At 57.8% G+C, this 23,220-nt stretch overlaps 1 protein-coding gene across 3 annotated transcripts in view; it reads right to left on the bottom strand.

Annotated features, from left to right (window-relative positions):
- Positions 1-21: 21 nt before the first annotated feature.
- Positions 22-23,220, bottom strand: part of Jak1 (Janus kinase 1) — a 92,843-nt gene continuing 69,644 nt past the window's right edge. For 2 of the 3 annotated variants that reach the window (XM_013142859.3, XM_063259233.1), the window contains exons 6-25: positions 22,890-23,053; positions 21,113-21,458; positions 19,351-19,536; positions 17,277-17,434; positions 15,780-15,903; positions 14,871-15,060; positions 12,573-12,679; positions 9,028-9,171; positions 8,561-8,648; positions 7,541-7,668; positions 7,113-7,248; positions 6,058-6,209; positions 5,222-5,372; positions 5,038-5,132; positions 4,253-4,445; positions 3,411-3,535; positions 3,067-3,239; positions 2,153-2,270; positions 1,628-1,738; positions 22-1,125 (exon numbers count right to left, since the gene is read on the bottom strand). In XM_013142859.3, the coding sequence (XP_012998313.1) occupies positions 1,030-1,125; positions 1,628-1,738; positions 2,153-2,270; positions 3,067-3,239; positions 3,411-3,535; positions 4,253-4,445; positions 5,038-5,132; positions 5,222-5,372; positions 6,058-6,209; positions 7,113-7,248; positions 7,541-7,668; positions 8,561-8,648; positions 9,028-9,171; positions 12,573-12,679; positions 14,871-15,060; positions 15,780-15,903; positions 17,277-17,434; positions 19,351-19,536; positions 21,113-21,458; positions 22,890-23,053 (2,985 nt within the window). In that variant the 3' untranslated portion in view covers positions 22-1,029. The remainder of the gene's footprint in view (positions 1,126-1,627; positions 1,739-2,152; positions 2,271-3,066; positions 3,240-3,410; positions 3,536-4,252; positions 4,446-5,037; positions 5,133-5,221; positions 5,373-6,057; positions 6,210-7,112; positions 7,249-7,540; positions 7,669-8,560; positions 8,649-9,027; positions 9,172-12,572; positions 12,680-14,870; positions 15,061-15,779; positions 15,904-17,276; positions 17,435-19,350; positions 19,537-21,112; positions 21,459-22,889; positions 23,054-23,220) is intronic. The other variant, XM_063259239.1, reaches the window with a different exon arrangement.

Below are 23,220 nucleotides of genomic sequence, written 5' to 3'. Positions count from 1 at the left end.
TGCTTCACACTGAAAGCCACGTGCAGTGAAGTCCTCGGTACGTTTATTTGTATAAAGAGTAAACAAAGTGCATACAGAGTGGCCACAGGTTTGACACAGAGGAGCTTAGAGGCAGGGAACCGGGACCGAGCTAAGAGGCGGGGTTCGCCACCCCAGGACAGCGCTGACTAGAGCCCATGCTGACGCCAGGCACAGAGCCTCGGGTTCAGGTTCAGGCTCAGCCTCCGTCAGACAACTGGCAAACTCCAGCGGACGCGGCACTGGGGCACGAGCAGCGTCTCCTCCAGGCACTGCACCCCAGAGGGACCTTGCAGACCCTGAGGTCACCAAGAACAGCATGATGCCTGCGGGTCCACTCTGCCCACGCACAGTGTGCTCCCATGTGGGAGCATTTTAAAGCATATGTCGTGGAGTCCAGATGGGGCATCTGTCCAGCTAGGTGAGACCACTGGGGTGCGGCAGTCCTCCAGATGTCACATGCGGCAGGGTGCAGGTCCCACAGTTCCTACACAGAGCCAGGGCACAGCGGACTGCGTGCAGATGGCAGCTGCGCCCCCTGCACTCACTGCAAGCTCAGTCCTGCAGGGCACCAGGAGGGGACCTCAGAGCACTGGCCTGCCTTGCAGGGCTGCTGTTAGCAGTACTGGCCCCAAGGCCACCTGCTCCTGCCTAAAGTTAATGCGCAAAAAGCGACTGTCACCCAAGTGGGTAGACAATGGGCGGTAGGCAGGTCCTTCCCGCTGGCACCAGTCCTCTCCAGGTGACTAGGTGACTATCAGCCAGGGCGGAGGGGGTCTTTCCAGAGGAGTGCTTAAGTGCTTCCGGGTTTCTGGTGGTCACATTTGTCACCGGACTTCAAGGTGCCCGACTGAAAGAGGAAGTTGGCTGGCACCCATGCACCTCACACACACACCCGTGTGTCGCGGGACCTTCCAGACAGAGCACAGCTTTTCTGTCCCTTTTTAAAATGTCTGGGGTATTTGCTAGGGTGGGAGGGCTGGATACACAGTATTTCAATATTATTCCTGCTTATTTTAAAAGTGCTTCGAATCCTTCAATGAGGCTCTGGAAGGTCGTCCGGCTGGATGGCTGGAATTCCCAGCATTTTCTCATAAGCTGATAAACCTGTAGAAAGGTTAAAAAAAAATAGTAACATAAAAATGTTGTATGTGACAGCCTTTTGAAGAATTATAGACACATTGAGTTAAGAAAATAAACCTAGACATGTAGACATGTAGGATGGCTTTCATTAAGACTATAGACATATTTGGACAATTTAAAATACAGAAATGGAGATTCAGTATATGAATCACAGTTGAAAGGAATGTTAGCGCTGCTGATGTCACCAGCATCGCCATGAAGGGCACAGGGAGCCCAGCCTGGAGCTGGTGGCCGCAGTGAAGCCCCAAGATGCAGCCCCATTGAGAGGGGAGCTGAAGCCTGAAGCTCACGCTGAGCGCTTCAGGAGAAGCCCTTGCCACGGCCTCCTCCAGGCTCTGCTGGTGGTACCTGGAGAACCTAGCCGTGACATCCCTGTCCCCGGCCCAAGGTGGCATCTCTGAGGTCCCACCTAGTGCTTCTCCAGAGCCCTACCCCACCCTGCCCCACTGCTGGGGCCCTCTCGTACCTCTTCGGGACAGTTCGGAGGACACGGCAAGCGCTTCCCCTCCTTCAAGGCATTCACCAGTCTGGTGACAGTCATCTGGCCATGAGTGGGGCCTATCATTTTCAGGAACAACTACATAAAACAAGACCAAACAAAGCCCTCAACTTCACACCGAGCAGACGGTGAGACAACTAGAAATGAAAGTCAGGAACACACTTCCCTCAGTGTCCTTAGCTGAAGACGTGGAACCCCATGATCACAGCTAGGGCTCTGCCCACCCCCTGCCCAAGGGGCCTGTGATGGAACGGGTGGCGCCACGGAGCCCTCCCCAGGCTGCCCGCCTGACACGCCCTCGCCCTCCTACGACCTGTCCCTATCTGGACCAGGAAGGAGGGTGACCTGTGGGACACCGGCCCGTGCCAGCCAAGGACCGAGTCTCACAGCCTAACCATCAGGTACTAAAGTGGTGGGGAGCAGGGAGACCTAGCAGTGCATCCCCTACAGGGTCCTTTCCAGCCTGGGCTGGTGCAGAGGGGGCGGACTCACGGTCATGGGGCTAGAGTCAGAGTCGCAGTAGGTAAGCAGCTCGTGCAGCGTCACCCCGAAGGACCAGACGTCAGAGGCGATGTAGAACTTGCACTGAATCAGGCACTCGGGCGCGTACCTGCAAGACAGCCCAGCCCTCAGGTCTGGGGAAGGACAGCTCGGGACACCAGCCCTCTGGTGTGGCCTGGCCACCTGGCACTGCTGACATGCCCCTCCCCTCTCCACACCCAAAGACCCAGCGCCGCCATGATGCACGGAGCCCTCCCACCACCCTATCTGGGGTGCCCTGTGCTGGCGACAACGCGAGAGGAGCCAAGGCCGACGTCCTGATCCCAGTCTGCTTTCCTGACCTCCCGGACCGGTGCTCTCTTACTGTCCAGCCCCACCCTTAGCCGCTATCCCTGGCTCCCGCCTGCTCCCTCTGCCCCGGGATCTGGAGTAGTCTTTCCCACCTCCTGCGGCGCCCCACTCTGGAATGCCGCCGGCCCCACAGCTCAGCTCAGAGTACCACCTTTGTGGCCCTGGCACGCATCCTGCCCTGTGTCCCCCGCACCCTCCTTGCACCTGGCCCATTTCCGGGAACCACACAGCCTGCTAGGCCTCCTGGGCCAGTGCTTTCCGGGAGCTGCAATGGGGCTGAGAGCTGAAGGTCCAGGGCAAAGGGGGCTGCGGGCAGCACCTGGCCTCCTAGCTGGCGCACTGGGGGTCCCTGATGCTGCCCCCACGCCCTGCTGCCTAGCGCAGGCCTGTGTGTGTGGATGGGGACGCAGGAACAGTGTGAGCTGTGGTTGAAGCCTCCACGAGGGCCCTGTGTGGTGGGCAGAATGCACCTCTCCAGGCTTCGGGCCAGAGCCCCACCTGAAAAGAACCTGTCCTGCAGGGCCCACCCCTGACCCTGGGGCCGGTGCTGGTACCAGAACACAGGACTGTCACGGTCATCCTTGACCGTGTAGTACTCCTTGTCAGTCTCGATGGCTTTGGTGAGTCCGAAGTCTCCGATCTTCACCTGGTGCTCACTCTCAACGAGGACGTTCCTGGCGGCCAAGTCGCGGTGGACATACTGCCGGGAGCCAAGGTAGTCCATGCCCTGGAGACAGTGGGCAGCGCAGTGTCAGTCACTCCCGTGGCTGCATGGCGCAAGTGTCGCTGCAACTTCCTGCCTTCCACCTTCAGCTCCCAGGGTCTCCGTGGAAGCTGCCCTACCTTGCTCCTGCCCGTGCCCATGCCCGTGCCTGTGCCCGAGGTGCCTACTCCTCACCCTGCAGATCTGAACGGCGTATTTGAGCTGCTGTTTGAGGTTAATCTTATTCTTGTTCTTAGGCAGATATTCCTTCAGGCTGCCTGACGGCAAGAACTCCATGATGAGCTTGATACCGTTTCCACCTGTGCAGGACAAGCCCCATCCCGTCAGCCCTGAGCACCAGTTGGAAGGATCCCCACCCTCAGGCACAGCAGGTCCCCAGCAGGGAGGGGCCTGGCAACACTCAGGCCTGGTGTTCCTCACAAGCCAGAGCCAGCACACCTCCATGTGTCAACTGCTAAGCCAGGGAGGATTCTATAGTTTCTGAGTCCCGTCCTTCCACCACCAGTTTGCTTTTACTGCCTCGATTCTGATTCTGATTTTCAGGCAGGGCCTCCTAAGCTGACCACAGGCTCACGATCACCCTGGTTTCACCGCAGCTCTAAGAGGCACATCTCATTGTCGATGTGGACCAGTTAGAGGCTACACACCCAGGTTTCTTTCCGTGGACCAGCTCTGCCCCTGAGAGCAGCTGTGTGCTGGCTACCGAGAGACCCAGGGTTACAGTGTTGCGCCAGGCCAGGCCTGGGGGGGTAGGGCTGCCGGCCCGGCACTCAGGGGTCAGAGGCACAAGTCCAAGCCCAGCCCAGGCGATGCAGTGAGGGCCTGGCTGAGAACAAAAGATGAAGACCAAGGAAACGAGAGATGCACCGCATGTCAGAGTAACACGACTGCTTGGGACTTCCTGCCTCGACGCACAAGGTCTACCCCGCATGCCTTGCAGCACTGTGCCAGCATGGGTAGAGCTGGGCACCGCCGCCCCCCTCATTGTCCTCCCTGCTCACTGTCTTCCCCCTCACCATCCTCCGTGCAGATGCCCTTGTACTTGACGATGTTCTCGTGGTAGAGGTTCCGCAGGATCTCGATCTCTTTCTTCAGGTCAGCGATGTGATTGCCTCCACTCTCGGGCTTGAGGGACTTGACAGCCACCTGCTCCCCGGTGTTGTCCCCCTCAGGGTCATACCTGCAGAGCTCCACCTTGCCAAAGTGGCCCTGCAGGGAGGGAGAGATGCACACCCAGCTGTTGGGCCTGTGTGACACAGCTGTCCCCAAGGACTGCGTGCACACTAGGGGCCCTGAAGGCGTGTTCAGACCCTAGCCAGGCCGCTCAGAGGGAAAGCTGGCTTCTGGAGCCCAGGCCCCAGCAGCTCCTGCCATACTCTCACATGCTGTGACACTGCCCTGAACCCGAGTGATGCTCCAGACACCACAGCCCTTGTTCAATGACAGACACGGCAGACAGTTGTGCAGAAGCCAAGTTCTCAGTGTCCCTTGGGTCACACTGGAGCCTGGGCAGAGCTGCTGGTCACCCTGTGCTGTCCATTCACCCTGTCTGCAGAGCTCTGCTGGGTATCTGCCCCCAGGACAGGCAGACACAGGCTCCCCTGTCCACACCTGACCCCCCGGAAGCCAAGCCATGGCAGTCACATGTGCAGGCAGGGAGGCACACTCCACAGCCTGTGGAGTGGGGAAAGTTGTCCCCCAGGAGATGGCCAGGGGCCTCTCCAACTCTGACCAGGCACGGAGGTGGCCTGTGACTACTGCAAGTGGAGGGCACACCTGTCCCAGAGCTGGGAACACTTGCCTCTCCCAGGTCGCGGATCCTCTTCAGGAAGCGCTTCTCAAAATGTGTGGGATCCACTTCAGTGGCCGGCTTTTTTTCGGAAACAATGTCTGGATCTAAGGAAGAGAGAACAGAGGAGCAGGGCACTGAGCAGCCCCAGTGCCCCCTCACCCCGCCCCACCACCCTGGCTAGTGCCCCACTTACTCTGCTCCTCCAGTTTGTTGATGTCCCTCATAATGGCACGGAAGAAGGGCCTCTGGTTGGGGTCGTAGTTCATGCAGCGGGTCATGAGGTCGGCCAGCTCCTTGCAGGATGGCGTCACGGGCCGGCAGCGGCTTTCATAGAACCGCTCTTTCTGTAAAGAGAGGACTCAGTGGGACCCAGGAGCTGGTGCTTTCAGAGCCGCCTGGCCCAGGGCCTGCCCTCCCAGCTCTGTGAATAAGCATGTGGGGTCCCAGCCCCACACTGACAGCGAGACCCAGGGCTCCAGGAGACCAGGGCAGCAGCTGCAGGGAGCAGCTCGGCCTGTGGCCCCACCTGACAAGTGCCCCTCACAGTGGGCTCAGTGCCAAGCAGAGGCAAGGACGCAGGGAATCTGAAGACAACATAAGTCCCACTGTGCAGCCGGGGCACAGTCAGAGTTAAGTGAAGTGACCAGCGCTCAGGCCACACTGCTGGACACTGGCAGATCGAGGCTCTCATAGGAAAGCACTCAGGCGCTGCAGCACATCAGCTGTGGGCCTGCTTTTACCAAGACAGAGGCAGCAGACTGAGGGCCAGTGCCCAGGTGCTAACAGTCATCAGAGATGACTGTTTTTAATAGCTTTTTCTATTTCCCAAAATTTCAACAGCCTTACTTTAAAATTCAGAAATCACTAGTTTTACAGAACCACGTGAAGCTGCACGCTCCAGCACCTGCTTGCAGCGTGGGACGTCCTTTCGCCTGCCCCCAGTCCCAAGGGAAGCAGCCCATGTCTGTCCTCTGTGTCAGTGCTGCCATGCTCACTGCCCCTCAGCACACAGCACCGCGATACACTCACCTCGATCAGCGTCTTGTCCTTGAGCGGGATCTCGCCATTGTAGCAGATCTCCCAGAGCGTGGTTCCGAAGCTCCACTTGTCAGCAGCCACGCTCAGGTTCTTGGAGTCCTCCACACACTCCGGGGCGATCCAGGGGATCCGCTCGATGCACTCTGGGGAGAGACAGGACGGGGCTCAGCTGGTCCCCGAACCCTGCTGCCCCTTGCTTCCCTGGCACTTCTGGTATGGTTGCTGGGCTGGGGACAATCATTTACCACTGACCTCAAGAGGGTACAGCCCCAAGAGCAGGAGGGCACCCCTGAGGTGCCATGGGGGAGGGGGCAGGGATACACAGGAACAGAGAGACTCAAAGAAGAGAAGGCGGGAGGCCAAGCCCATCCAGAGGCCCTAACCCCTCATGGAGCTGCCAGTGACAGGTACAGCCAACACTGAATCCCAAAACCTGGAGCCCTTGCACCTGTAACCTCTGTGGCCTCTAATCAAGGCGAGAGCCACTGACTTCAGTAAAGCCTGTGCCAGCTCTGCCCGAGCTGCACAAGGCCAGCATAGTGGCCTCCAGAGCAGCCCCCACTGCCAAGCAGCAGAGACGGGACGGCCCCGACCTCCTCCTGTCTGCCTCCTGCCTGCTCTCTGTGCCTCCTGGGCACAGTATAGCATGAGGACCATGTGAGGACATCCTCTGTCCCTGCACAGCCACGGCCACAGGGAGCCCATTTCACCTTTTCTCCTGCATGACCCCAGCTCCTCTGCTTTCCCTGCCACCAGTGTCTGTTTCAGCCCTCAGCAGGCCCAGGACTCCAACCAGATAACCAGAGGACTGGCGATTCACTGGCTCCTTCCTGAGCCATTGCTCCGGATGAGGGTGCTGAGCACAGCTAGCTCCCTGTGGGGCCTCGGCACACTGCACATTGGAGGCTTCGGCTCTCAGCCAGGACACACCGCGCAGCACCTCCCCGGCTGTCAGGGGAGCCTCACTGCACACTTGATGTAGCCCAGTGATTCTGCACACGGACTGCGTGAATCTGTTTGATCTGCAGGGCCAGCCTGGGACGTACCTTGCCTGGACAGCACGGTGACGGGGATGCCAGGGTCGCTGAGCTTGATGAATGGGCCGATCTCGGTGTCGATGCCTTCTCGGGCCAGCAGCAGGTTCTTGGTGCACACGTTTCCGTGCACCAAGTCTTTGTCCTCCTGTGGGACGAAAAGGGGCATCTAGCCAGGCAGCCTGACCCCTCCTCACCCTACAGGACCACGACATGGGATCGTACAGGGACTGGGGCTATACAGTGAATGTGGCCAGGGAGAAGCAGGACAGATGTCTGCTCCCAGGGAGGTCCACACAAGCACGCAGCAGCCACACCTTGCCCCTGCTCCCATGCACAAGGCGTCCATCTGTCCTCGGACAACAGCTCCCCCCGCCCCACAAGGCAGCCACACAGCTGCTTCCACCAAACTCTAGGCGTGCCACTGGCCTCATGCTCACCAAGTAGCTCAGGGCGCTGGCCAGCTGCTTGGCAACCTTGAACTTCCAGGGTGTGGTGAGGACATCACTCTTGCGGTGCATGAAGAGGTCCAGAGGTCCCCCCTCAACGAACTCCTCAACCATGATATCTATGGCAGGGACCGGCTGCTGGGTGCCGCTATCTCGGGGTAGGGTCACCCCCTCCCCAGAGCCTGGGCAGCCCACGGCCTGGGTCCCACACGAGTGTGCACATGCACACACACACACACAACCCACGAGGTGCATGCAACGGGCTCTTCCCCCTGCAGAGGCCTGATTAGCCCTGCCTTCCCCTCATCTGAGCACCTGAGCAGCGAGGCCTCTTAGAGATCACACCCCTGATCCCTGAGCCCGGGGACATTGGGACCACCTCCCCAGTCTGGGGGGACTGACGTGGTCACACAGGGGAGCTGTAGCCTGTCTGATGCCGGATCTTTCTACCACATGGTGGAAGGCAGCTCCCCAACCAACCTGCAGGTGAGCACTCCCGGCCCTCTGTGGGCCTTGGAATGAGAACCCTTCCCCCAGCAAACCTGTACTCCCAGCCAGGAGGCTGAGGCAGGAGGACTGGAGTTTGAGCCCAGCCTGCGAAGGGTGTGAATTTTTTTTTTTTTTAACTTTTTTATTGGTACTGGGGATCGAACTCACGACTGCCTCCTTACAAGGCAGGTGCTTATGCCGCTGAGCTAAATTTACACCCCAGCCCAAGGGTGTAAATTTAATGAGACCCAGCCTCACAATCAAAACTAACAAAAGGGCTGAAGACGTAGCTCAGTGCAAAGGAAAATAATTCAGAGTGCACAGGAAAAAAGAAAAAAGCCCTCTCATTTCAAATGCATGTGAGCGGAGGCAGAGGCCACCAGTTTCCCTGGCTTCAGCCACAAGGCAAGTGCATGGCAGGGCCTGAGGTGCCACCTGGGCCGAGCCCCAGGCAGCAGAGCAGGGGCTCACCAACCGACAGCCCACCCCACAACCCCCCAGCCAGGCAGCGCCCACACTTACTCTCCACGTCACGCACGCACACACCATACAGGTACACGATGTGCTTGTGTGACACCTGCCTCATCATGCTGGCTGCTTCGAAGAAGGCCTGCGGGGCAGAGGGACAGTAAGGGTTGGTGCCAGGGCAGCTTGAGGTGTCACCTCCCCCCCCCCGCCCTGAAAACTGTCCCCACAGTCTGGCCAAGCCTGCTGGCCACAGGACACTGATTCAGGAGACAAGACAGGATGCAGGGCTGGCCGCTGTTAGTGATGGGAACTGAGGCAGTAGATGTCCAGCCCAGACCTGCTGTGGCCCTCTGGAACCCATGGTGTCCTGGGAAGCAGGTGACCACTGGGTTTTTCACACTGGCAGGGCGAGCCCTGAGGCTGCTCAGCTTGTCCCCAGCTGCACAGTACGCACAGAGCCTGGCAGGGCCTGCACTGGGGAGTGGGTTCTGATGGGAAGACGGGTGTATGTGTGTACCCACCAGAGAGATGTCCCTGTGGCTGGGGTCCAGGACTTTAAGGATCACTTTTATTCTCTTTTCCTCCGCGGTGCCTTCATCGTCCCTGTGATCCACCAGTGTCCCGGAGTAGATGTGCGTCCTAGTACCTCTGCCGAGGTGCTCACCCTAATGGGGAGGCAGAAGTTGGTGGCCTCTCTGCAGCTGAGTGACGGCTGTGTCTGTGACCAAGTCCTTAATGGGAGCCCCAGCTGTGCAGGGAGAGAGCCAAAGGCCCAAGCTCTCGGCCTGCCAAGCCCTGTCCTTGTGGTGTGCAGGAGAAACTGACGTGGCATGTTGTTTCCTGTCCCCAGAGATGGTCCTGACTCCTGGACCAAACCTGTGCTGAACCATCACAACCTGCAGACACAGCCAGTAACAGCAGCCCCAGCCTAGGCCCAGGGCAGACATGGGGAGGACCCTCAGGTCCCTCCACACTTGGACAGAACTCCTCACTCTGCCACCTGTCTTCCAGGCTCTCTGCTTGTCCTGGAAGCAGCCCTGCATCAGAAGGCTGCTTGGAACCAAGCGGGGCCTGGATGTTGGTGGAGTTTCCCCTGTCTGAAAGCTACTGGCCCTCACAGGCTCTGTCTCTCACGAGGGTGCATCTGCCCACCCAGCCACCCTTCTTGTTGTACATGTGCACATGCATGCTACACTCCTGCATCCCCTGCATGCCCGCAGAGGTGACTGAGCACAGAGGTATAGGCAGGGTGGTCAAGGGACGCAGCCTGAGGACCAAGTGGGCTGCTGTGGGTAACAACAGCTCTCCGAGCACCCCTCTGGCTTGCGCTTCAGTGCTTCTACACTCTTAACATCTCAAAATCAAATTGTGATTCACAAGACCCTCGCGTCAGGCAGTGGCCTCAGCCCCACACAACGTGTAAATCACAGGTCCAGGACCCCTCACAGGTGGAAGTGGACGGTGGTGACACCCAGGGGAGCATCTGCACCCGCAGGAACAAGTGCCATCAGTTGCTGGGGACAGGGCAAGAGCCCGGGCCCAGCCACTGTGATAGCAGGCTATTCACTCTCAGCACCTTTCCCTAAGGGGACACCGGGAAGCAGCATACCTGGTGTGACAAGCAGCAAGAAGCAGGTGCCTGCGCAAAGTGGCAAAGCGAGGTTTTTACCCACAGCACGCTTCGTCTAACTGGGTTGGTGTGTGCTTACACAAGCATCACAGAGGGTCCAACACATCCGTACCCCTCCAGGATGCTTTTCAAAAAAGTTTTCTTTTGATTTTTCCATATAGTACCATGGCACATGAAAAGGCAGATCTGCCAAGTCTTGGAGAAGGTGGAAAGTGAATCATCAGATCACTCACGCGTGGATGAAGGTGACATATTATAGAGAATGGTATGGGTGTGACAATGAAATGGAGCAAGAATCGACCGACACACAGGGTATCCAGACCTCCCTGCACGACCTGACAAAGAAGACAGCAGTGTGAGCACATATTTCACAGCTGAGACACACTGACATGGCCACACGCCCAAACAGAAAGACAGCATCAGGTCCAAAAGTATAGCGAAGCTCCTGCCAAGAGTGAAACATACCGGACAGAAGGCAGCACTGCCATTCAGTGTTGGAAACTGCGACAAATGAAATGCTACCAGAAATGCAAGTGAAACGCTCCTGTGCCCCAACAGCCACATTCAAAGACACATTTATTGTGACGCCCCGCTAGCTGAAGGAAAGGATTCACAGATCTGCTGTCCTGAACGCAGGCTTCTCATGGCAACTGCCGGAACACAGGAGATTTATGGAAAAGCAATGGATCAAAATACAGTACAGAAACTTATGTCCTTGTGGATGCAAAGACTTCAGCTTTCGATTTAGACCTTCACCCTAGAACCCAGCCATCAGACTCTTACTCGTACGATAATAAACTGAATACTATGAGCAGACTTGCTCTCCCATCTCCCAAACTAACCAGAAAGTGACACTCCACAGCTGTCGTACTGCTTCTGCCGATGTTATACTTGTGCACAGAACACAAGCGGACCAGCACAGGGATTGTACATGGGAACTAAGCAAAAAGAAGTGTACAGCACAATCTGGACGTCAGAAAGATGCAATACTAGCCTTGTGTATGGCAAAGAAAAGCAAACTGTTACTGCTCATGTCAGCATGGCACCGTGGTGGGAATCCTGATAGGGAAACCTTGACAAAACGGAAGCCTGAGATGGAAACTTCAACAACAAAACCAAACACGGAATGGATGCTGCTAATGAGTTACTCAGCAATGACACAGCCCCTGAAGCACAAGGCACTGGCCAGTGAGTGTTTCATCTGATCCTATACATGTGCTGCCCAGTTCAATAGTTTCCCAAGAAAACAACAAGTGCAAAATATCATGGAGAGACTTTCTTAGAGGACTGGGACTGCAGCTCCTAAGGGCTCATTCACAGCAGAGGGAAAACAAGATGTTTCTGCCCAGGGATCCACGCAAAAGACTGTGGAACACACAGGAGAGATGACTGGTGGGCAGGCAGGTGCAGCACCACAGGGACCTACGACAACAACAGGAGAATAGAACACACGTCCTATCGGTGTGAACGATACTTGTGTGTGGAACATGCAGTTGTCATGTGTGAAGACTGCTGTGGCTGTGACACCTGAAACAAAGCTCACTTTTGTGGTAGACTACTTGTAGTTTAATAGTGCTGAACTCGAAAAGTTAAAATTAAAGAATATTCAACAGAAATATTCCAAAGTATAAATGTGGATCTAGACCCACATTTATACACCTTGATGAAAAATTAGTCTTATGCTCCAAATTTGCACAAATGCCATCATTCGTCACCTGTCATGGCAGAATAGTCACAGGTCCACTCTACCTCAGCACCTTGTAGGGTCCTTGTGATGATTCACGGGAGCTGCTGTCACAGGAAGCCGCATGCCCAGCAGTGACTCACACCGGGCAGTGGCCAGACCAGCCACCAAAGCCCAGGTCCATTGTACCCTGCCCTGCTGCTCAAGGCCAGGCAGAGGTCCTGCTGCTTGGCCTCTGAGCCTCTGCTGTGACGCTCCTCCACTGGGCAGCCTGCCTTCCCCAAGGCACAGTTCTTGCAGGTCCCACAGTCCCTTGTTCAGAAGGTGGGTCTTGCTGGTGACCCTCTTAGGCAACCAGGAGCTCCATGTGAGGTGCCCACAGCAGCAAGCACCCAGCCACTGGACACACCCCTCTTTGCTGACTGGGCACATGTGGATGGCCTGGGGCAAGAAACCAGGCAGCTTCAGCACGGCATGGGTCCAAGACGGAAGGCAGGCTATGGCCCTGCAGCTCTGGGGTCAGAATCTCAGGACACAAAGCTCCTGGCCCCACCAGCAGGACAGGCAGCAAGGATAGTGCTCAGCAGAACAGGTCAGACACACCTGGACAGAGCCATGGCTGCTGTGTGGGGACCACAGGACAGGGTGTGGGGTCACAGGGTGAAAGGGAAGCCTGCTGCCTCCTACCATCTTCCTGGACCGGGGCTGCATGCTCCATCCTGGGGCTCCCTGGGACCGTAGCAGTGACTTACCTGCATGATATCTTTCTTGAGGATCCGATCGAAGCTCAGCTGGCTCATGGGGTAGACGGGCTGCCACTCCTGGGCTTTCTTCGTGGCCACCAGCAGGTTGGAGATTTCTATGGGCATGGGAGACATGGGGGAATCTGTCTCTGGTTCCCATGTGCCAAAGCCCCAGTCGGCTGACTACACCTGCCACACGCTCCTGTCCATGTCAGTTCTGCCACTTGGCACGTAAGTATGGCATCGGTACCAGACCTGGGAGGTCCAGGAGCTCACACGCTGACCGTAGAGCCAGAGGCAGTAGTGACTGACCAACCAGTCTGAAGGCTGCATCATGCCCATGGCAGCCCAGCCCTGCATGCAGGCCCTGTCCTCATAGGGGCCAGTGAGCGCCATCCTCACAGGACAAGATTTTACACTGCAGAGCAGAAACACCAAGAAGCCAGGACGGTTCTGCTCTCTCTGCCTGGGCTCTGTGCTCTAGTGTACAGTGGGTACACGGGTGAGCTTTTGGCTTTGCAGTGCTGGGGGCTCAACCCAGGAGCCAGATGCTACTGAGCAACGACAGGCTCAGCACCCATCGAGCTGGCTACAAGTCTGGGAGGCACAGGGTCCCCTTCCTCAAGGGCTGCCGTGGGTCCAAGGTGACCGTGGGGCACAAAAGACCTTCACACCCACTCTGAGCAGCCTCATGTGCTCACTTCACTTCCTGCTCTCCCTCGGGGAAGCAGCTTCCCCCCAGAAATCCAGAGAGGGAGCTGGGCCATAGGGGCCCTGGGCCAGCCAGGCTCTCCCCATGTCACCGCTTCTCTTGCTGGCAATGGCAAGGAAGAGGAGCTGTGAGGATCAGAAGCGGGACCTGTGTCATGCCATCTCCTCATTCACTGGCCCTGCCAACCTGGGCTCCCCAGGCCGGGCACATGGCACCTGCACACTGTAAAGACAGTGGGATGCAGGGAACCAACAGGGCTGGGGTTGGCAGATGAGTCCCAGTGCCTGCTCCATCTTGGCCTAAGCAATGCCCCGGAGGGGCAGCAGCCTGGGAGTCCCAGAGACTGAATGTGACCTAGGAGTGCCCTTCTGAGCACAGGCACGCTGCAGTTCTAAAAGCGCACTTCTCCCACCAAGAGCAGCCTTCATGATCATCACCATCACCTGCTACCTCCTGCCCCGAGTGCCCCTGAGCCACACCTCTTCACCTGTGACTGCTGTCAGGGCCAACACATGGCACTGCTGTCCAGTACCAGCCAGGCTCATCCCTCGCCTGCATCTTAGTGCCGGGAAGATGCAGACCCATCAGGGAGCCTTGGAGTACCAGGGGCCAGGTAGCAGCCAGGCAGGCGAGGCTGACTGCTTGTGCCTCTCCTCAGCTGGGCTGCAGTCCTGCAGACCAAGCCCTTCCCACAGCTCCCTGCTCTCCATGTCCCGGCCACACACCCCTACATCTGAAGCCCGGGTTGGGTGAGGAGCTGTGGGAGCCACTCTGAGCAGCAGTAGCATCAGCCAGGCTCCTGCCATTCTGGAGCTCGGCCTCCAGCCAAGGGGCCCGAGTTGCCTGCTAGGCAGCGTCCTGGGCTGGGGCTGGGGTGGAGCATGAAACCCCAATGCTTCAGGGCCCTGGTGCTGAGTTAGGCACAGTGTCCCTCAGCCCTTCGGGAAGCCCACCTCCCTTCTCTGTCCCGGTTTATCCATGAGGCGAGGCCCTCAACCAGGTGCCCTCCACACATCCTTCCTGAGAGCTCTTGCGTCTTGAAGGAGGGTGCATCTGCTTCTGCCTGGAGCTGACCCTGAGCCCAGCCCTCCTGCTGCTTCACCCACACAGTGCCTGCTCTACTGGCCTCATCCTCTCCAACCAGCACTGGCTCATCATCCGTGCAGCTGGCCAGCCTCGTCTCTGGGTTTTGGCCAGTGGTCCTTCGGCCTCCAGGGTGTAGTACCCATGGGCACTGAGCCCCTCACACCCATCAGGCACTGCTAGGTACTGTGGAAGAGACTGGCAGCCCTGGACAACAGGTACCCGCCCCTCACACCTGAGCAGCTCTGGCCATAGGAAGCTGCACTGGGAAGGTGTCTCAGGCAGGAAGCCCAGCTAGGAGTCTCAGGACACTGCGTCTTGGGAAGGAAGCAGAAAGCTCCTGTGGGTGCTGGTTCTGTCCTTCCTGCAGCTGCAAGGCTGAGCAGGGGTCTGTGCTTTCCCACAAGCCAGGCCGAGGCAGCCCTGTACCAGCGCTCAAGGCGAAATGCTGCAGACCCAAAGGGGCCAGGGTCTGCTGGCGGGTGTGGGCACCACACAGCCTGGCCACTCACCCCGGGGCTTGGGCTGGCAGCAGCGCTTCAGCACGAAGCTGATGTTGTCGGTGCGCAGGATCTGCTTCTTGAGGTGGCTCATGAGCTCCTCCAGACTGGGGAAGCCACGGTCAGAGCCATGCAGGCTGTAGCGGCCCTTCTGCACCTCGATCTGGAAGTTCTTGAATTGCTTCTGGCCACCCAGCACCTGCTGTCCAGAAAAATGACCGCAAGTGACTTAGAGCACAGAGAATATGAAGTTAAGAATGCTGAGGAAGATCACAGGGAACTTGGGACCATCTCTGCACCTCTAAAAGTACTCCAAAGTAAGAAGTCTGCAACTCCACAGGATGCCACCATTTACCTCAGATGGCCACCACCTGGCTTACCCTGGCACAAGGAGCTAAGACACCTGGTACGGTGCCTGGCAGGTTTCTTAATGAATTCCACGAATTCCTCGTTTTCTAAAATGTCCCAGCATGCACTTACACTGACGAGTATCAAGGGAAGTCGAAGGCGAGTGAAGGAGTCAACAATGCTCAGACCTCGGGGCTCCCGCCTGGCCCTCTCAGCTTCAGCTGTCCCCCAACCCCCACCAGACAGCGCTGCTGTGTCGAGACACAGGAGGGCGACTCGGCTCTGAACCCATTGTCCTACCACAGGGGAGCACAGTATCCGGCCACAGGGACGAGGCTGACATTTGTCCCTACAGAAGGAACCACACTGTGATGCTGCTGCCACTTATCCTGGAGAGCCACTCCAGACAAGGCAAGCATGCGGACGGAAGCTGGCCTGCGGGCCTGCAGGAGCAGGGCCACCCGGAAGACAGGGCCGGGCAGTGCATCAGCTCCCACCAGACTGCGTGAGACTGCTGAGCCCAGGCTCTGCCCACAGCAGCCTTCCTGCAGCGGCCAGCCCATCCCCACTGACCTCAGACTTCTCGAAGCAGGTGACCGTCATAAGGATGTTGTCAAAGTCGGTACAGCTCCACCGCAGTACGTACATGCCCTCCTCACTGCCCTCCTGGCGCAGCTTGTTGATGGCGTACTCCGTGCTGCAGAAGGGAGCGGGGGGGGGGGGGCCCTCAGCCACACGCGCACCAACCCATACCCACCTCCTAGAACCCCTGCGCAGCTCCCAGCCTCTTCCCTGATGCTAGGTGAGAGAGACAGCATCCGACATCCACTGCTTCCCAAGCCACTGAGACACACTTGTCCCCAAACTCCAGGCACACTGTCACCTCTCTCAGGCATGGCCTGTGGTGGGCCGGGAGCCCAGCTGGTCTGTGTCCTCGGTGCTGTCTCCCCAGAGACCACAATGGGCCAGAGACCACAGTGAGTGGTCAATCATGACCAAAGTGAAGGGGCATGTCCAGGAGAACGGAAAAGGAGATGTACCTGCATCATTAGCCTCCACACCCCCGCGACCAGCAGGTCAGCTGGGCACACAGAGGCCCAGAGAATACTGCTCTACAGGTGCAGGTCAGGTAAGGCTGGCCAGGTCAGCAGCCCGTGGAAGGTGGGGACCTGCGTCCCTCCCAACTATGCTGGGGGTTGAGCACTACCGTACTCCGCACAGGCTGAGCCTCTTCCAGGATGTCCCAGCCCCCTAAGACCTGGCAGGGGCTCGACCCCAATGGCAGAATGCCTGCTGGGATTCCCACTCCTGGCATTCCCTGCGGCCCCACCAGGTGCAAGCTCTGCCACAGTGCAGGGTTAGCAGCAGCAAGTGGATGGCGCCCTGGGCAGGGCGGGCCGAGGACACACAGTGGTCCCATGCAGGAGGGGTGAGCCACTGCCTCTGAAGAGAGAGACAGCAGAATAGAGCAACTGGGACAGCAGGCTGGGGGAGAGGAGGAGCTGTCACAAAAAGGTACCAGATGAGGGCACTGTGGACTGGACCCCACAGTGGTGGAATGAGCCGCTCCCTGGGAAGGGCTCTCCTGGTCAAGGGACAGGAGGGTCAGGCCTTGGATAGCAGCCTCGGCTGGCACACTGGAGGATGATACTTTAAAGGGGCCTGGCTCCCCGTGCCATCAGGCTGGGGTCTCTCTGGGCTCACTACCACACCTCACGGCTCCGGTGGCTAGGACAGGTTTGTCCACTTGCGTCTGCAGCCACAGCAGCAAGGAAGTCGGAAGTAGCGGCACAGGCAGGCCTTGCCCAGCAGGGCCACGCAGGGCCTATGGGAGGAGCTGCCCCATCACTGGGGCCTCCCAGACAGCACCCATCTGTCCACACGAGCATGGTCTGACGCAGAACTGTGTGATGCTGAGGCCGCAGCAGAACTGAGAGGATTGGTCAGGGGTTCAGCCAGGGGCTCAGACTTCAAAGGGAGACAGGAGGGCCTGGCCAGAGCCCAGGGCGTGCGGACAGAGAAAAGGGTTCCAGGAAGTGGGCAGTGACCCGATATGTCTCCAGAACCCACCAGATGGGCCCATGGCAGCCGTTCTGGATGTTGTGCACAATCAGCGGGGGTGCCACGTCAGTGCAGAGGTAGTGGTGGGCATCTGCCGTGAGCCGGAAGTAGCCATCCACCAGGGACACGAATGATAGGGCCTCCTCGTGGGAAGAGAGCTTCAGCTCCTGGAAGGAGAAGACAGCCACAGCGAGGGTCATGGGGAGCTCCTTGTGGGGTGGACTGCAGCCACAGGCTTCTTCTTCCTCTGTGGACACACGGGACCTTGAGGTGACACAGCACTGGCGTCCTCTGGTCCCCTGGTCCTGAAGGGCTGCAGAGAGGGCAGGGCTGGGGCAGAGGGGATGAGGGCAGGCACAGAGGCAAGGCCAGGCTCCGGGAAAAGTCTGCATGGTGCTCCCGGGAGCGTACTCAGAATGCCAGCTATCCCTAAGTCTTGAGTACTGGCACCTAACAGCTACATGTCCTCAGCAGGTACCTTAACTGCTGCGCTTCCTCCCTGGCAGAGGACAGCTGCGGTTGGAACACTTGGGCAGGAAGCGTCTGGCATGAGGATAGGGCCAGTGCACCAGGGGACCCAGGCCGCTTCCTGCCTGCATGTCCTTGCCCCCACCCACAGCAGCTGGGCAGGGCTCCGGGTCACGAAGTTGGCCTGACCTCAGGCCACCAATAGGTGTAGACAGGACTGTGTCCCTGGCAAGTAGTGGGACGGGCTCACACACCGCCTCCTGTCTGTGGCTCCTCCTGCTTCTCAGGTCCCAGAGCCCGAGTTGGGCAGGATGTGGAGGCACCTGCCCTCTGGTGCTTGGCATCCCAGGAGAAGCAGAGTGGACAGACCCCTGTGTCTAAGCCCACCAGAGGGTGAGTGATGCAGGCACAGGACCTCGGCATCCCAAGGGCACACAGAGAATGTGGGGCTCCACCCAGGACTGCAGCAGAGCATGCCTGGCTTCCCCTCCTCTTCCATCCTCCTCCCCACGAGTGCATCTCTGGGTTTCTCGGCACATTTAACTGCGTTCCGAACACGTTTTTCTGAGAAAATTAATGTCTACTTTTTTGTTTAAAAAGTAGAGACAATAAGAAAATCAAACCTACTGATACTTGCACCACGAAGAACCGCTAACATGTAGATTGCTTTTCTAAGTGCTTGTGTTTGTACATGGTTACCTCTTACAAATTATTTCAATACACCTGCACCAGTCTAGGTGAGGTTTCACACTGATTTTTTTTTTCCATTTACAAAACCATCTTCCCAAATCAGTAAAACACCCAGGCCCCCTGGCTGTGGAGGACAGTGCCCCTTGGTGAGTGCCTGGGCTGTGCCCTCTACGGGGTCTGGGGGTCCTGCTGGAGTGCACACCCTGCTGGATAAAGCATGGCCCATGGCCCCCAACTCCTGCACTCCCAGTGGAAGGACACAGACACTCCCAGGGCTTTCAGCACAGGTCGCCTGCTGTTTTTCAAAAGTCTCTGCCAGCCAAGTCAGTCACCCCATATGACACCCATCTGCCCTGTTTCGGCCACACATTCCACTCTGCAATTGGCATGTCCCCAAAACCTGTCCTCGCCACGTGCTGTGAGCGTGACTTCCTCAGACACAAACATGTTTACAAGACAGAGCTCCCACTTCCCCTGCCAAACGGTCTGCGTGTTGACAGGAGATCCCCAAGTGCTGCCGTGGAGGAAGTGAGCAAGATCACCCTCCCTCTCTGTGAGCGGCTGGACGTGCCGAGCCCACACCCCAAGGAGGCCACAGCAGCCTGCCGCTTGTGTGAACACCTGCTTGGACGTCCTGCCTGTCCAGAGGACCCAACCGTGCAAGATGCACGGGCCTTGGGGAAACCCTGACAGTCACTAAGCTCCTCTCCCTTCAGGTCTGTAAGTGTCTGGGAATAAAACCCAGCTGCCGAGAGTCTCAGCCCACAGCCCTGAGGCAGAGTCGCATCTGTAAGACCAAAAAAGGTACAGGGCTGAGACAGTATGCCTCGAGCCAACCCCAGTCCTGCCTGGCCTCAATCAGGATGCCTCCCAGACAGGACCCGAGAACCAAGTACTGCCCGATCCAACCCTGCAAGAGACTCACCATCTTCTTGTTGTCCTGCTTGTTAATGCTGACCAGGGCCTCCTTGATCACGATGTGGGTGATTTCTGGGAAGTAGGAGAAGTTGCTCCACTCCTCCCGGATTCTGCTTTTCTCCTCATCCTTCTTGTGTTTGTTTTCCAGCTTTTTCCGCTTCAGTTTATTTTTCTCCTTTTCAGCAGGAACAACCTGACAAGTGCACAGAGGTGACAGAGCTAAGGTGACCTCCTTCCTATCTCACACCAGCTTCTGGAATCTCAGCACGGCCGAGCTCCAGGAAGGAGAAAGCTGGGAGCTCAGGGTTAGGGACAGAAGCTGAGTGTCAGCAGGGAGTCTGGTGACATCTCGTGGAAGAGACTGTGGCGACCACACCGTCTGAACACTACATGACATGCAGTGTACGGGTCAGCCTAGAGAGGGACAGAACTGTCCCAGGACAGGCATCTGCGGTCAGGCCTACCCACTGCCAGCCCATCGCAGTGCTTCCCCATGGGCGGAGGCACATCTTTCCTGGGATACCTGGCAGGGCCAAGTCCTACCCCGACTGGACAGCACTCGGGAGCTCTCCGTGCCAGGATCCATACTCCAGCCTGACAGCCTCTGCCCTGAGGAATACAGGGCAGGAGGAATAGCAGCAACTCCAGCCATGCTCCTGGGCACACCTGTGCCCTCATCCACTGGGCCATCTCTGAGCCTGCCCAATTCCCACGCACCAGGCAGACCCACATCTACACGGGCTCCCCAAGTACAGCATCCACTGCACAGAAAGCCTGGGAAAGGGAGGTACCATTTCCGCACGCAGATGAAGCCAGAGAGCGCAAGGCTCAGGCCTGACTTAACACCACTGCTCCTGTGGTCAGGAGCGCAGTCTGGTGATTTCTCCAGCGCCAGGTTCTCTGTGAGCGGCACTCAGTTCCTCGCCCATGCTGTGAGCCAGGTACAGTAAGGACAGCGGCCTCTGTGTTCCCATCCCACTGTCAAGGACCTGGCACCCACCAGAGACTGAACCTAGGTCGGGCCCAGAGCAGTGTCCATGCTGAGCTCACCCAGACCTTTCATCCAGCCAGCGCCCAGGGTGGCAGAGCATGACATCCCTCCCTGGGCGCTGTCACACAGCAGATGGCCCACGGGGCCTGCAATCACACAAACACGGGCTGCCTTAAGGAAGATACCTGCCTGACCGCCCATGCACCTGGATCTGCGAGGCCCACTACCAATCCCTGCATGGATGCTAAGACACAACATCTGAGAACCACTCTCTATGGTCCACTGAAGTGACCCACCTAGAACCACTGGGCCGCAGGGCAGAGGAGCAACAGCGAACCAGGTCTCCCTGCACTCCGCAAGAGGCCTCATGGAGAAGCTTTGGCACAACCTGCTCTGGGAGCTGGGGCACCCTGAGACTTCCATGACTGCTCACGGCAGGGCCCCAGGCAGGGGCTGCCCATATCCATGCCCCGCTGAGCTCATCTGCGAACGGAGTAACCAGCACTGCCCTCCTCTCCAAGGACTTTTGTTTTAGAAATAAAGGAACTAAAGTACACAAACTGCTCAATACACAGCAAGCAGCCAGTAAGTGACTGTGCTGTCACTGCGCGGAGACTGTCCTGGCCCTCTGTGAGCCTAATCTCAATCTGGCCCTGGACAGCAGAACTGCCCACGCATGCCTGGCCCCCACTGCACAGGAACTCGGCGGCCGGGAGGGACCCTGGCCGGCTAAGACATGGGCCATGGGACACGGCTTCCCTGCCCCACAGCCACTCACGTTTGGCTTCTGCCGCCACTGGATCCCGAGGTTGCCAGTCACCATCACTTCATAGCAGAGAGGAGCACTCCCGCCGTCGGAGGAGTGAAACCAGCTCATCTCGTTCTCGGAGGAGATCAGCAGCATAGACGTCTCGAATATCTCAGCTCCGTAGTGCTTTGTCAGGGTCTCCAAGGTGGCCAGGTACTTCACCTTCAGGTCGTGCGTGGACACGCTGCTGTCACAGATGGTCTTGTTGTTGAACTCCTTCAGGAAGTCCTTGAAAACGTTGTTGATCCGCATCCTGGTTAGCAGGTTTCTCTGTCGGATGGACTTGTTCAGCGTTTCCGGAATGTATCGCTTGTAGCTTAAAAAATAAAATGAAAAAGGAAAATGACCTCTTTTTCACAGACCAGTGAGCAGGAAACAGTCTAGAGACAACAGTCTAGAACAAACAGTCCACAAATCTTCCTGGCACAGGTCACCAGGTGAGAAGGGAGGGTGGCAGGGGAAGCTGGCGACAGCAGAGGGAGGCAGACAGAGACCAGAGGCACAGGCAGCGCAGGCCCAGAGTTCACAGACACAGGCCTCCGACAGCGTCACCCAGCATCCCAGGCCACAAGCACAGGCTGTGAAGTGGCCTGGTAGTGTCACTGCACTGGTATGCACGGATATGCTCAGACACAAGGCCTGAGTACTGGCCATGGCACACCCTGCCAGCCAGCGGGAGGGCGTGTCCACCAGGGAGGCTGGAGGCGTCCTGGGGAACTTCCACACCTGACCCTTTCCAAAAAGGTCGCACAGCTTGTTACAAGATGTAAAAAAAAGCCAAGTGCCTGTCATGAGCACATGGCTCGGGGATGCTATGCAAACACAACTCCTGAGGGGAAAGTACAAACAGGAACAAGCAGGGAAAGCCCAGGGCAGAAAGCAGTCCTCAGGAGAGCACCTGTGAGCCTGGACAGAAGCAAGCAGAGTCCACAGGGATAGCAGTCTGCTTGCCGAGCCCAGTGTGGGCACCTGTACTGTCCTGCAGTACAACCAGACTCAGCCTCAACAAAAAGATTCCCATAGCGTGGCAGACAGAATTAGAGAGGTGCTGTCATTTTTCATGCCAACCTCATGAAAAAACAAAGCAGAAAGCCCCAGAGTGAAGGCCACAGAAAACAAGAGAGCTGCTCTGCGTGGATCGAATCAGTCCCTATACTGCTGCTGGCCCAGCGCAAGAATAAGTAGGAACATCCGCTCTAGGAAGAGCGTGCCACCTGGCAGACACCATGCAGTCTCAGACCATCCCTGAAAATGAGTGGTCTCAGCTGGGTGAGGGGCCATATACCTGTATTCCACCACTGGGGAGGCTGAAGCAGGGCCACCACCAAAGGCTCAAGGCCGGCCTGGGCTATGGGCGAGCTCAAGGCCAGCATGGACTACAGAGCCAGACCTGCCTCAGGCCCCTATGACAATTTCTACAGCCCAGTGGTGAGAAGACTACACATCTCATAGACAGTGGGATTATGCTGAGGGGCACACAGTCCTCTTGGGCCCATCAGAATGAAGCACCAGGGTTCCATGGGCACTGGAGCTGGGGACACAGCAGCCCGACAGACCCACACAGAGCAGAGAAATCCACAGGGGCACATGGCTGGGGTCACTGGTTTTATTAGTACACCTGGTGCAGAAATCCCACCCCAGTGCAGATCTCTAAGCCTCCTGGCCAGCGTCAGGATGCAGCAACCAGCAGCCCCTCTCCATGAGACCAGGACCCCGGGGCACCGCAGCTGAGTGTGGCTGGGCGCACCTGATGTCTTTGGGCAGCTCTGGCAGCTGCATGTTCCGCATCATGGCATAGTGGGAGATGGCCAGCACGGCCATGCCCAGGCACTCGTTCTCGATGTCATGCCCGTCCTGTTCCGTCTTGGGGTCGCGGATGGGAGCCAGGCACTTGACCAGATCGTACTGTCCCTGTGGGCAAAGGTGAAGCACGAGTCAGCTCCAGAGCTGAGCTTCCCAGCGTGAGGAGGAGCTCCACACAAGCGTGCAGCTAGCTGCCCTAGCATGGGTACACCCCCAGCAGAGAAAGGGGTGCACATGGCCTTGGTGCAGCCCTGGGATCATGTACCGGACACAAC

This window comes from Cavia porcellus, unplaced genomic scaffold (genome assembly GCF_034190915.1).
Source record: "Cavia porcellus strain 051 isolate PalLab524CR breed Dunkin Hartley unplaced genomic scaffold, mCavPor4.1 scaffold_1, whole genome shotgun sequence".
NCBI classification, from domain to species: Eukaryota; Metazoa; Chordata; class Mammalia; order Rodentia; family Caviidae; genus Cavia; species Cavia porcellus.
The sequence above is the reverse complement of the archived record's forward strand: the minus strand, read 5'-3'. Positions and strand labels throughout refer to the sequence as shown.